The following is a 14,833-nucleotide window of genomic DNA, read 5'->3' on the forward strand; positions in this document are numbered from 1 at the left end:
TTTCCCCGCTCTGGAATTACTTTACTATATATTCATTATCATAATTACAAATAAAATGTTTTTTATATCAAAAAGAGGATTTCTTAAATGCAGATTAGATACATAGTCTCAATCTATGTCATAAAACATTTTAAAATAATCTTGGATTTGAATTCATCAGCTGATAAAATCATAAGAAACAATAACATTTTCATCGTTAAAAAAAGGTCCTTCTTTATCATATCTTAATAAACGTTCATGAAATACTGTACCAATGTTTTTCGTGGCAGTTGAAGAAGAAATTATTTTCTTAACAAAATTGTACTTTAATTGCTTTCCTTCATTTTCACGGTCTGTTTTTCGATTCAAAAGGTACTCCATAAAACCTATTACCAATACACACTGAAATACAATACTGTTTTGAAGTTTTCTTTTATAAGAAGTTAAAACTAAAGAGTTCTCACTTATTTGATGACTAATTACATAAAAAATAATTTATAAAGAAAAATATAAAAAAAGCAAACCTGGACAGAAAATAACATCTTGTTCAAACCAATCGAATTTCAATAAAATAAGCATCAAATTTAAAACTTTGTATCTGATATCCAAGAAAGGTTGCTTCACAATATTAAAAAGAAATAAAAAAACCTTTTGATCAAGGCTTTTATATAACGTTTGACAGACCAATGAGATTTCTGGATTCATTAAATCTTGATTAAAAATATTAGTCAGAGCAGCAAGTACTCTTATCTGAACATGTTCGTTTTCATGTTTTATTAGCAAAAAGAATTGTTTCATTACTGACTTCAAACGATCAAGATATGAATTAACAAGTAAATTACGTCCGTTTGAGCATGACCAAATAAACGATAAAGTTTCTGCACATAAACATCTTAAACTTGAATTAGAATTTTCAAAATGCTTAAAAATGATGCCAACTAACTTTTCATACGTACTTTTATTTTCGACTGTAAACTCAGCACAAATATTTCCAACAAGTTTAATGATTCCTTAAAAAAATTAAAAAAATATATAACATTTTTTTGTCTATAAAAAATACATGTTGATCACTAAAATCATCAGTATATGTATGTATCGAAGCCCCACCTATGGCTTTTTGCAATAACAAATTTAAATGTTTTAATGGGCTATATAGATTAGGGTGTTTCAATAAAAGGTCATGTCCGAAAAAAAAGACCCCTAGGTTATCATCTGCCCAAACCATAATTTAGTACCAAAGTCTACTTTAGTACTGAAAATCTTAAGGATCCCTTCAGGGGGTAAAAGGGTCAATTTTTAGGGCGTTTTGTACCATTTTAAAAATAGTTTGAAGGAAGTATTAAAATTAATTTTTAAATTTTTTTATATACTTATGTTTCTAAAGAATTATTTAATTGAGAAAAAATGGGCTCTATTCTCAAAAAACTTTAACTTATAGAAATTGTTTAAAAAAATACTAAAACCCTTTAATATTTAGCAAAGCATGTAAGTACAAAAAACTTTTCTTAAATATTTTTAAAACTCATAAAAATACATTATATTTTCGAATTACTTTTAATACAGTATATTGATTTCTCACTTATAATCTTCAGGGGTTATTATGGGAAATATGTAAAAGAGAAGGCCTGGACAGGGAACGAAGACATTTTCTGTAACCAATAGACAAAACCACACGATTTTTATTAAAATAAAAAAAATAAAAAGTTAAACAAAATTTTAAATCAATAGTAAAGTTTGTTTTAAATTAAAGTACAGCAATTCCAGTAAATTTATGATCGCGTCTATTCTCACTTAAAAAATTGTATCAACAAAAAACCAAAAGAACCTCGACTTTATTCTAGCGACTTTTTCGTAATCTTTTTTTTTCCTGCCCTTTCTGGTTTTCTTATAAATATTTGTAAAAAGAATGTGCCCTGCCTTTCTTTTTACAAATTTAACTGACTTTTCTCCTCAGAATATATTTTCTCCTCAGAATATGATCTGTTTATTATGTCTTGAACTAACTTAACTGCCCTCTCAAAGAAGTGATTAACAACATCAAGTACCTTGACTGTTGCTCTAAATTTTTTTAGGTGCCCCGAGAAGTTCTTATGGTCTTATCACAGAGCATTGCGGTAGAGCATTTAATAGGAAATTCATGCCTCCTTCCCAACTGATGTTGCAAAACTTGCTCAGAGGTGTTGAATTTCCAAAACTCTAGTGGAGTCTTCATCCATTGAATTTATATGTTCTTCTATGCTTAAGCATGTTAAAAACTAGTCACGACTTGCCTGTTGTTATTGGAGTCAAACTAAGAGACTCGCCTTTACTAAAGTTGAGGCTATGCAATATAGCTTGGTCTATTATCTGGTGCTCCACAGGAAAACTGTCGCTTGAACATCTTTGTAAACTGTACCATTTTTTGGCCACAACACCATGTTCCCTACATTCTTTGACTGCTAGGGCAAAAACAATCAAAGTGGAATCCAAACACCAAGTATGTCTGAGAATAGAGCTTGAAACAGCTAGAGAGCCAAGTAGATTCCATTCTTTAATCATTTTCATTTGCCAGTAAGCTTTCATATCCTAATAAATAATAATAATTAACATTTTGAATCCTTTTAATCAATGAGTTTTTTAACTTATTAATAAAATATTAAAAGACCGTATACCTGTGTTCGTGCCAAGGAACCAAGCTCTGATTTTGGAAACCACTCTGTATAGAAAAGACAAATAAATAAAGCCATAGCAGCTTCTTCGTCAATCAGGTTTTGAAATTTGTTCATTAAAAGATACAATTTTAAATAGTATAAACCTTTTACAAAAAATCCTAAATGGCAAACTGGTCCAGGTAAGTGAAATTTAAACTTATTTCAGGGGCTATTCTAAGAAAATAGATTGGGCCATGGTGTCCCCATGACGATGCATGTCATAAGGTTACATTTATAGAAACATTGCAAAAAAACGGCATTTTTCCACGAAAAAAACAATACTTAATAAAAACTAAATAAAATAATGAAAAAAAAGTCCTCAACTTTTGAATTTAGGCGGCACCCAAAACTTGCCCAAATATGTCAAAATTACTAGTCAATATCTATTTTCTCGTCTAATTCGTTGCTGGTGTAACTAGCAGAACTTAATATTATTAAACTTAAGATAATTTAAATCATTATTATATAACTCTGCTGATAAATTTAATTCTTCATACAGAACACTCGTATCTTTTATCTCTACCTTCAAGTCTTTCTTTTCTTTCATCAAGCTGGTCTTTTAAGAAAGCAATAACTTCTTCCTTGTCTTTTATTTTTCTCATTTTATTTTTAAATATTTCAAACATAACATGAAGATGTTCTCCAAACCAAAATACATTATTAATTTGCTCTTCAAATAAATGCCTTTTTTTACTTCAGCTAAATTTGTTCTGTATCTTTTAATTTCATCCACTCCTTCAACAAATTTTGTTCTGTATCTTTGATCTTTTAATTTCATCCACTCCTTCAACAAATTTTCAACTTTTATCCTGTAAAATGAAATTGAAAATGCATTTTTTATGCAAAAGAATTAAAAAAGCAACATTATTTTTGAAATTTTTATGCAATTTTGCTTTATTTGAGACCCAGGTTGATCTATTCTTAATAAACTTTATATTTTTAATAACATTAGGAACCCATTAAATGTTATTTTAAATGGGTTATTTTTATTAAAAACTTTTAAACCCAGTATTATTTTGTTATATAGAACACATTTAGGGAGTACTTTATGTAATTTAAAAATACTGTTGTTCTTGGAAATATATTTAACTAATATATTTATATATTAATTAAATATAGTTTCATATATTTAATATATATGAAACTATATTTAATTAATATATAAATAATAAATTTGAGCATATATAGCTCATAATTATTCAAATGACATTAATTTTTAAAAAAAATGCTATTTTTTATTCAACTATTTTTGTTTCTTTTTGCATTATTAGTTAATTTAAAAGTATTTTGATTAAAATGCTTTGATAAAAATTCATTAGAATTATAATAATGCTAAAGTGGGCAAAAATACATAAAAAAGAGACCATCAATGACTGTAAAGGTGGACCCACATGTCGAAGTTTTATATCTTTGGCTTCCATATAAGATTGTCAAGAAAATAAAATTGTTGAAAGTATAATAAAACAGTGTGTATTATCGATTGTAAAACATGGTGGATATAGTGTTAAGGTGTGGAGCTATTTTGGTTGGAATGTCACAGGTGACTTCTTAAAACTAGAGGAAGTAATGACAAAAGTAGTTTACTTGTACACTTAAAATATCATGCTACATCTTCGGAAAGATAGGTTAATGGTAAATTATTTTTTCAGAAGAAAATAACTTAAATCTTAAACATATTTTTTTAATATTTTACAAATTATTTGACTAAGTTCGAGAATGAAAAAATATTAAATAGAATGATTAAGCCTCTCCAATCACAAAAACTCTCTCGTATCAGATTTTTATTGGAGGAATTAAAAGTAATTCTTAATGATGCATAAGATGTGGAAAAAACTTATTAGTTAGTAGCATAAAGTTGACTTTGACAAATTGGATAAGTCATTAAGTAGAATGCCAAGAATATGTATGGCAGTCATTGTCGCTAAGGGTGATTAAAAGGCAAGTAAATTATAGACTAATCTAATGAGACTTTATACTAATTTTTTTGTAAACCTAATAAATAGGAAGATAACATATAATTCAGGTAGACTTTGCTTACAGTTTCTCTCCCAATAATAAGTAAAACTTTGATATCATATATCAAAAAGTACGACCATTCAAATAATTATGGAGGGTAGTATATATATATATATGTATATATATATATATATATATATATATATATATATATATATATATATATATATATATATATATATATATATATATATATATATATATATATATATATATATAGAACCCTTAGATGTTGTCCGAAAGTTTTTTCCATATTTTGTTGACAAAAAGTAAAAATTAAAATGCAAGACCGGAATTTTTTTTTTTTAATAATGATAGACTGCCTGCCCCAACCAAACCCTCAGTCGATGTAGCAGCACTCCCTTGCGGGTCAGGCTGTTTGTCAGTCGATGTAGCAGCACTCCCTTGCGAGTCAGGCTATTTGTCAGTCGATGTAGCAGCACTCCCTTGCGAGTAAGGCTATAAGATAGTCGATGTAGCAACACTCCCTTGCGAGTCAGGCTATAAGATAGTCGATGTAGCAACACTCTGCGCATGATTTACAGTAAAAAAAATAAAAATAAAAACATTTTATTAAAAAAAATAAAAATAAAAACATTTTATTAAAAAAAATAAAAATAAAAACATTGTTTATATTTTTAAAAACATTCAAAATGTTTTAAAAACATTCAGAATGTTTTTAAAAACATTCTGGTCAATTAAATTTGCGTTTTTGTGGTTTTTTTAAAAAACGATTAATTTGTAATTAAATTAATGGTTTTTACTTTCGTCCAACACGGAAATGTTGGACGAAAGTTAAAAGTAATTAAAAGTGACGTATATGTTGGCGTAAGAATCACTTTTTTCCTTCCGCTCTTCCCAAAGCCAACAAACTATAGATCTATATATATATATATATGTATATATATATCTATATGTATGTGTATATATATATATATGTATGTGTATATATATATATATATATATATATATATATATATATATGTATGTGTATATATATATATATATATATATATATATATATATATATATATATATATATATATATATATATATATATATATATTGGAGCAAATTCTTTATTGATAAATTTAAGTTAATAAAGTATGACAGAAGATGTACATTTTTTGAAACAGTTTTCATGCAAAATTTTAAAAATAAAACTAAGCATAATTAATAGTGAAAATATTTGTAAAATTCAATTACTGTGATACTTCAATAGCAGTGAATTCATGGAAAAGGAAATTTTAAATAAAATGAAATTAATTATTAAAAGTTGTGGGGATAAATGGTTCTTAAAGAAAGTTTTGGAAACTTACAATATTTTAAAACCAGGATATCATATTATCAAGAGATATTGTCTGTGCAAAACTAACTAGTAAATCAAAAAAAAATTCTTTTTTCAAATCCATGCTTTATGCAAGCAGAATTCTATTGGGCCTAGAAATTCTTTTTTTGTTATCTTTTGTAGAAGGAAAAATTACTGTTACGTTTTTAAATTTTTTTTTTATTAATTCAGTGTTCTTATGAGGAAATACAAATTAAATTTTTGTTAACTTAATTAACTTTTTTTGGTCAAATTTTTCCATTTCCTTGTATTGTCATCGAAAATGATTAAGTGTGCAAAATTTGAGCAAAATTGGTTGAGAAAAAAGCTTTCAAAAATTGATTTCAAATTTTGTGGCACACAAACATATATATATATAGAAAGTAACCTTATATAAAGCATGGAATAAAAACAAGTAATTTTAGGAGTTTTAATTATCGAGGTAAACAAGCCTGATTGGAATACTTAAAGTTACTGCAGTAGGATATAGAATCTAAAATATCAGTTATTGCTGTTAAACATGGCAAAGGAAATGAATATGGTTTAGGGTGTTTTAGGTGTGACAATATGGGCTCCATTTGTTGCGAATGGTGGTGTTTCTGTTTTATAACTATTAATGGTAATCCCTCTCACACATGCCTACTAGTAAGTGCAATACCACTGAAATATACTATAATTAACTGACCACTGTCAGTTAATTATAGTATATTTTCAATAGATTGTCTGTTTGCTATAATACAATAAATAACTGTTCTATAATATTCATTAAATATTATTCTAATAGATAAATTTATATTGTTATTTATACTACAATTATTATACAATCCAATAATGACTAAAATACCAAAAACTATAAAACACAGCAAACCATCGTCATCACCAAGTTCTCTAAATCTATCATTCACTAATATTTGTAGTCTTCAAATTCTTAAAAATATTAAGAACATAATAACAAAAAAAAAGCATAACAGCGTGTCTTCTAATGAAAGTCTTGAACATATAGGTGTGTCCACTATAAAGCTTAAATCAGATGTCAAACCATCAAAGATTACCATGTGCCAAAAAATATTTGATCAAATAACAAAACAAAATAGCTAAAGCTTATAAGCTTTAGTTATTTTGTTTTGTTATTTGATCAAATTTGATCAAATTTAATCCTATGACTACATTGAAATCATCTTGTACACCACTAACTTCTTCAAATTGTAAACAATAAAAAAATTGACGATCTATACTCACAAATAAATGAATTAAAAGATAATCTAGAAAAATGTGACATCATACTCCAAAAAAATACAGACATTAATATTAAATCTAAAATCGTGGTCATTCCCAAAGTCTGCTGAATTTATTAAATGCATTAACTTATCTTATACGAGAGGCTAGAAATGCTAAAACACATGAATAACCATCATTAAAAAAAGAATGTCATGTTTATAGTTTTTATCAAAGTGATAAATACACATGAATGATGCTTAGCAAAAAAAAATATTTGTAAATGGTACAGAAAACATATTTAAATCCAATAACACTCTAATTTAAATATTGGACTTTTTTAGTTTTGCAGGCTTCACCCAAGATTGTGTATAACCATAAACTTGTCCTACACTCACAGTGTTTGTGTCTATATCTATAATCAGAATGTTAAGTGGTTAGCAGATGCTCTTAAAATTGAATGGGACTATAGAAACTTGATGGAATTATTGTTTGCAATAATGCAGAGTGCATGTTACACTGATGTTTGTTATGCCCTGGTATTACTGCTTTAAAAGATTTTTTACCATTAAAGTTTGACAATAGTGATAAAAAAACAAGAATTAACTGATGGAAACATATAGATAAAACTATACAGATAAATCAAAAAATCAGTATTAAAGACATTATCAAACTTAAATGCATTAAAATTGATAACTTAACATCCCATTTATATATCTGAAAGTCAAGCCAAGTACTTTAAAGACTGTAAAGTGTTATTAAATTACAATGAGTATATAAGGTTTAATGACTTTTTTTTTGTTGAGAGAAACTGCAGAGAATTTTTAATTTATTGTTAAGGATGGGGTGCAAAGTTACCACTGGAATAATCCAAAATGTACACTTTATCCTGTTTTAATATACTATAAATCAAATGGTGTACTGATATCTAAGTCATTTTACCTCCTTCCTAATGACACTGATTTGGATATATACTTTGTATAAAAAATAAACAGCTTGTTAACAATTACATTAAAATAAATACTTTTTTGATAGTAAATACTTTTTTGATGTGAAGCACAATACAAAAAGTTCAAAAACTTTATTATTCATTTAACCAACTTAATTTGCCATTACAAAAAAGACTTCGATATTGATGCTGAATGGTTGTTTTTTTTGCTACAAGCTATGGTAAGTGCGGTAATGGTAATGCGGTAGTGGTGTAGTGGTAGAGCGCTCGCTTCATAAGCAAGAGGTTCCAAGTTCAATTCCTACAATGCCCCTGGTAGTACCGCGCTCAACTTGTTTCTCCATGCAGCGGCCTTGTTTGTCAAGGTTCCTGTTTTGGAGTTATAGAGTTGAGAGAGGGTTATAACCACAAGTAGCATCCTCATCTGTAGTGACCTTCTCGGCTTTGGGGTGGTGAATTACAAAAAAAAGTGCTTGTGATGGAATTGGTGACACAATAAAACAAATAACTGCACAGGCCAGTTTAAAAAGGACATTTACCTGACAGATTTTAGATCTAGATAAGATTTTGTATTTTGTGATCATTTTTGAATTTTGTCATAAGTTTAGCAAAATGTTATGCTAACTGATTGTATGCATTTAAATAAGTTTTACATAAAAAGTCGTATTTAGAAAAGCTAAAAAATGAAGTAATGTAATTTGCTTTGAAAGTGATTGTTGATACCTATATTTTAAGTTGTGGCAAAAGAAAAATCAAGGTGACATCACTATTTTAAGCACCAGAATCATCTCACCAAAAGCATCTCAAAATATATGGATAGATATTTTTAAATTCTTATTAGAGAAGATAAAATAGCATTCTGAAATATTTTTCAATTTCTACAATAAAAATACACACAGTTTATGCAAATTTTGTTTGCTTTGTAATGCCTTTTCTCCCTTATTATTACAATAATGCTTCACAATTTATTTCTAATAGTGTTCATAAAAAAGTAATTAAAGGTTTATTTTATAAGTATTTCAAGGTACATCAAACTCATAAAATGAATAATAAGGAGAGAAAATTAAACACGTTTAATGATAACTTTAAGAAAAAGTTTTTTTCATAACGCAGTTCAAAGATGAGCTCCTCAAAAAAAAAAACTATTTGTCAAAACCAACTTGATGTTAGTAGTCATGGACAGTCTGCAATTGAAAATCATTGTAAGTCTATCAAACACAAAATGGCTTTGGATGCTTCCATATCATCAAACAAAATCACAAAGTTGATGAAGAGTCAGAGCTTTGGTCAAAATGAAAAAACATTAGCCATTCAAGAAGGAACAATTGCATTCCACACAATCAAACACAACCATAGTTTTAGAAGTGCCGATTGTGCAGGTACAAAATGTGAAACAATAATTGTAAACAAAAAATTTATATATAAAAAATAAATGTATTCAAAAAATTTTGCAAAACTAACTCAGAACATGCATTAAAAGTATCACATATGCACATTTATTAAAAGCATCATAAGTGTCAATTTTTTCTGATGCATCAAATCAAGGACCTTAAAATGCATCCAATTTTAATTCATTTGATGTTAAAGAGGAACTGCAAATTCAGCTGATAAAAATGGACTGTATAAATGCAAAAACATCAGATATTTTATCAGAAGTTATTTTTAAAACCATTGGTGCTAACAAAATTTCTTTAAAAGTACTGGTTATTTCTGCTTACAAATTTTTTGGTTTAAAACAAAATGGTAATAACAATATTTACAAAAAGCTAATTTTTAAGCTAAACTGTGAAATCATCATAGGTTGCAATGCCCACATTTTATCAAATGCAATAAACACTGCATTTGATTAAATGAGGTTTTTTTGTCAATTGATGTGGAGATAATTATTCCTCAAATTTAATCATTTTTTTTTTACCATTTTGAGATATGACTATTTGAGTTTCTAGTTTAGAAAATTTCTGCTAGGAGGCCAGTGTTCTGCTAGGAGGCTGGTGTAGAATATAAAAAATTGTTAGGATTCTCTACCTTTCATGGTAAGACAAATTTGCAAGTTACTAATAAAAGTAAGCATCCTTTGAAAAATCAATTTCTGAAAAAAGTAGATATTTTTTACAGTGTCTGCCTAGAGTATGTAGATGAGTAGATAGAGTATATAGATGAATGGACATGTGACTCTAATCAGATGAAAGTTTTTAAATGGTCCTTACTTAACTGTGAAAGTGAATGAAATTATTGAAACTATAACTTTTTTGAAAAAAGCAATTGAATTCACATTCGGTGACAATGAATTGGTTGAGGAAATTTTGAAAACTAATTTATATTGCAAGAAGGAAAAGTTTTTTTCTTGGAATTCACAGTCTGTTAGTCAATTCAAGTCTAAAAATTTTTAAACTTTTATATGTAGTTTAATTTTTTAAACTAAATCTGCCAAAAATTGTTGCTTTTCATATATTATGTCAGGGATGGATTTAGGTCGATTAAGCCACGGCCTAGGACTCACAATTTTGGACTTTTTTTGAACTTTATTTTTATTTGCTATGGTTTCTAGAGATTTTATGGTTATTTTTAAACATTTCAAAATTTTCATGATGTTAAAATATGTAACAAATTATTTAAACTAGATCATAAATATAAATATACTTTATTCATAATATTAGTATTGATGGCACTACATGCAGAGCATTACTTTAATAATATGATATAGAAACAAAGTTAACTTTTTAATTAGGACTGACAAGTTAATTAAGCAGAAATTATTTGGTGATAATTAACAACTGTTACTAGACTTACGCACCTGCTATACTGAAATATGTAAAATTATAAATAATGTGCATTGTGCAATTTACATAAATTACATATAACATTGAAAGCAATCAGTATATATTTATTTACTTTTTATTTTTATTTTTAGAACTAATACAACTGTATAGACAATGCTAAAACCTTTCTTGCAGCACAAGAAAGGTTTTAGCATTGTAGACACAGTGCTAAAACCTTTCTTGTGCAACATTGTCTATAAAGTTATATTACTTCTGTAATTAGTCTAAATAATTGTATTATATATTAAACTATTATTGTGTTGTGTCAGAAGGAACGTTGTGGGTGCGTCATACATTATATTGAAATATAACGCTTACTGAGTAAAAATATTCACAATAACAGAGAAAAAATATATATATATATAGACTTAATATTACAAGCTATTTTGGCCAAGAACACAAGAGCATCGTGATAAAGTTTGGCCTCAAGGCCTCAGTGATGAAAAGAAGACTACAATAAAGTTAAAAATGCACTGACTACTGCCTTCTCTGCTAACAGCGTACAAAGAGTTCATTAATTGCCATCTTTAAGAGAATGAGTTTGTTGACGTGTATTTATCAGAATTAACAAGGCATTATCATCTCACGTAAGCAAAGAGTGGATACCTGACTGAAAGGATTACATTTGCGGCAAGGATGGACATATCAGTTAAAACTGCAGCAAAGAAATTGAAATGAAGCAACAGTGTGGTGCAATGCAAGCAATTTAGCTGTTGGCATAGTTTTGAAAGTGGCTGAGGAAATAGTAGAAGACTGTTCATGGCTGAGGAAACGAGACAATAAAGCTCACATTAATCTCACAGAGTTAGAAGTTGTTATAAAAGGACATAATCTAAAAACAAAATGGGAATTTGAATGTATTACCATAAAATGTGATTTGGCTATTGTTGTCGGCTGGTTAAACTCCTTAATTATCAGTGACAAACCTGTTTGAGTACACAGTGTTGGATAACCACTTGCCTGTTACTGGTTGTCGTTAATTGAAGACCTTGTGAAAGAGTGCAGTATACAAACAAAACTTTTTCTAGTAAAGTTAGCAGAAAAAAAAGCTGACACTTTTATGAGGGTACCGCAGAACTGGCTGTATTCAAACCATTCTGCAATGACAGCAAATGTCGTACCACCTGATGTGAAGTCGTTTCATAATCTTCATCACTTCGGAGTCAATCGAACCCTTTAAATGTTGAAACAGACAAACCCAAAGGAGAAAAAAATGTTGAAATCAATGGATTTCTGAGACACATATCAGACATCCGTCCTGCTCCTATTGCAGCTGATTTATGTACTAGAGAATCAGAAGAATCCATAGCAGACAACTTGAATCTCAGAAGATTGACAAGAGTGCAGAAATTTCCGGATAAGTATGCAGACTTTGTGATCTAGAGATAAAGGGGTGTTGTAATTAGTGTAAATAATTGTATTATATATAAACTATTAGTGTGTTGCATCAGAAAGAACATTGTGGGTGCATCATATATTATATTGTATATAATATTTATAATACTTATTATACCTTAAGGGGTATTTGTAAATGTGTATATATTGAGTAAAGATATTCACAAAGACGAAGAGAAAAAATAAATATAGACTTATTATTACAAGTTCTAAAGGTAAAAATCAATAGTAAATAAATATATACTGATTGCTTTCAATGTTATATGTAATTTATGTAAATTGCACAAGGCACATATTTTTACATAATTCAGCATAGCAGGTGCATAAGTCCAGTAACAGTAGTTAATAATCACCAAATAATATCCACCTAATTAATTTGACAATCCCAATTAAAAGGTCTGTCTCTTTATCACTTTCTTAACCTTGTCAATTAGATATTCACCAAAACAAGAAAATTTGGGCCACAAGTCTGATATAATTTCAGCAGGTGCTGAAAGAAGGGTCTTTGTGTCACAAGAATTTTCACTCAGAGTAGTTGAGCGATACCAGTTTCTTAGAGCTGAAATCAAAAGACAAAAAGAAAAAATAGCAAACATTTCCAGAGAAGTTCAAAGTTTATGGAAGAATAAATTAAATTTTCCTTATTTATTAAAACAAGCAATACAAGCAAAACTTTTTTGTGTATCAAAACTTATGATGAATGTGTTTAACAAGGAAAATATGAGTTATTAGGCGAACTGCTTGATATCAAAAAAGCTAACTGAGTATGTCATCTGAAGATAAACAACTCTATTATCTACAAGTAGAAAGTCAAGAAAAAGTTCTTTATGCCACCTGTAAAGAATCAGGATAGAAAACATTTCATCCTTCAAAGAGAAGAAAATTTCTCTGACCATCTACATCAGTATCACACAATCTCTCATCTAATGATTGTGATAAGGAGTCGGATAAGTCTGATTTATAAGATGAATATATTTGCCCTCCAAAAAACAAATATAACAAGAGTAAAGTTGTTGTGAACTTATTTACATCAACAAGAAAAGCTGCCAAAATTTGCAAGCAGTTGGTACTCGATGATATTAACATTTTAACACCCAGCCAAGCCAGAGTTTAAAAGTCAGTATTTATGGAAGCTTCTAAATTGAAGAAAAAGATAATAAAAAACTTAAATATTGAACATTTTGATGTTCTATGTTTGAGGCTTCTACATTTTGATGGAAAAGCGCTAAAATAAAAACAAATTTAAAGTATTGAAAAATGAAAGAATGAAATCAGCACTGTGCTTGAATGATAGAAAGGCAGAAGCTATTACTGATAAAATTTTGACAGTGCTTGAGCAATATAATTTATGAAATGCTGTGAAGATGATAGTGGTTGACACAACCAGTGTTAACACAGGTAAAAAAAATGTTTTTGTAAAACTTAAGCAAATGTTTTCAGCGAAGGTGTTCAACAAACATTGCTAGCATCACATGCTTGATAGGATTCTGTGTGTGGTGATGGATGAGGAAATTGGAGGAAGCACCAAGTCTCTAAACATTGAATACCCTTTTGTATCTCAAATAATGAATTGTTATGAGAAATTGCAAGCAAAATTTGTGAATAGAACAGAAATGATTGAAGGCTGGAGAGATGACATCAAATTCTTGTATCATCTGACAGTTGCGTTCAAATTTTATGAAGAAAAAGGACATTTTCCACTTGATAACATTCAAAAAAATGTTGGAATTCAAAAGTCGTCCTTGCCAATCTTGCTTTTGTTCTCATACCTAAAACAAGGCCAACACTACAGAAAATCTACAGATTTATTTTGGGCAAAGTATTGGCTTGCTGATCAATTTTACAACAAGGTAGACTACAGTAACTTGTCACAAATACTGAAACCTTACAAAAAGGAGTTATTGGTATTGGAGAAAAACTGGGAAAAGGAACCATCAGCACTGAAGATATTAAAAAGCAACTAGTGCATATAAAGTGCATTGAAAAGTAATGAAGGAATTGTATTCAGTCTGCAGAAAAAAAGACAAACTTCAGTCTAGAATTGTTTTAAGTAATAGACAATGATGTAATGACATATTTAATCATAAATATAGACAATATGAAGCATATGCTATGCCCTTGTAACTGTAATAGTAAGTAACAAGATATGTTATAATAATTAAACAATTTACAAGTTAAGTTGAACAATGTTAAATGGTAACATGCAATTTGATATTTTGATTTGGGGGTGAATTTTTTTCAAAAGATATTGAAATAACTATTTATTTCTTTGGCTTTGAGTAATTATTAATCAAACTGACATACAGGAACATGAAGCTATAAAAAAGTTATATCACTAATATATATAAGATAGCAGATATATACTTTCAATAGTTTCTCGTTACTTTATTTCATACAGCTTTTTCACAAAAAGAAAAAAAATAGTGAAAAAAAAAGAATAGTG

General features: G+C 28.3%; 1 protein-coding gene across 1 annotated transcript in view; it reads right to left on the reverse strand.

Moving 5' to 3' along the window:
* Positions 1 to 128: 128 nt before the first annotated feature.
* LOC100203771 (26S proteasome non-ATPase regulatory subunit 5) overlaps positions 129 to 14,833 on the reverse strand; it is a 16,307-nt gene continuing 1,602 nt past the window's right edge. Inside the window, exons 2-3 of the mRNA XM_065790961.1 lie at positions 504 to 989; positions 129 to 365 (exon numbers count right to left, since the gene is read on the reverse strand). Coding sequence (XP_065647033.1) covers positions 157 to 365; positions 504 to 989 — 695 coding nt within the window. The 3' untranslated portion in view covers positions 129 to 156. The remainder of the gene's footprint in view (positions 366 to 503; positions 990 to 14,833) is intronic.

Source organism: Hydra vulgaris, chromosome 02 (assembly GCF_038396675.1).
Source record: "Hydra vulgaris chromosome 02, alternate assembly HydraT2T_AEP".
NCBI lineage: Eukaryota > Metazoa > Cnidaria > Hydrozoa > Anthoathecata > Hydridae > Hydra > Hydra vulgaris.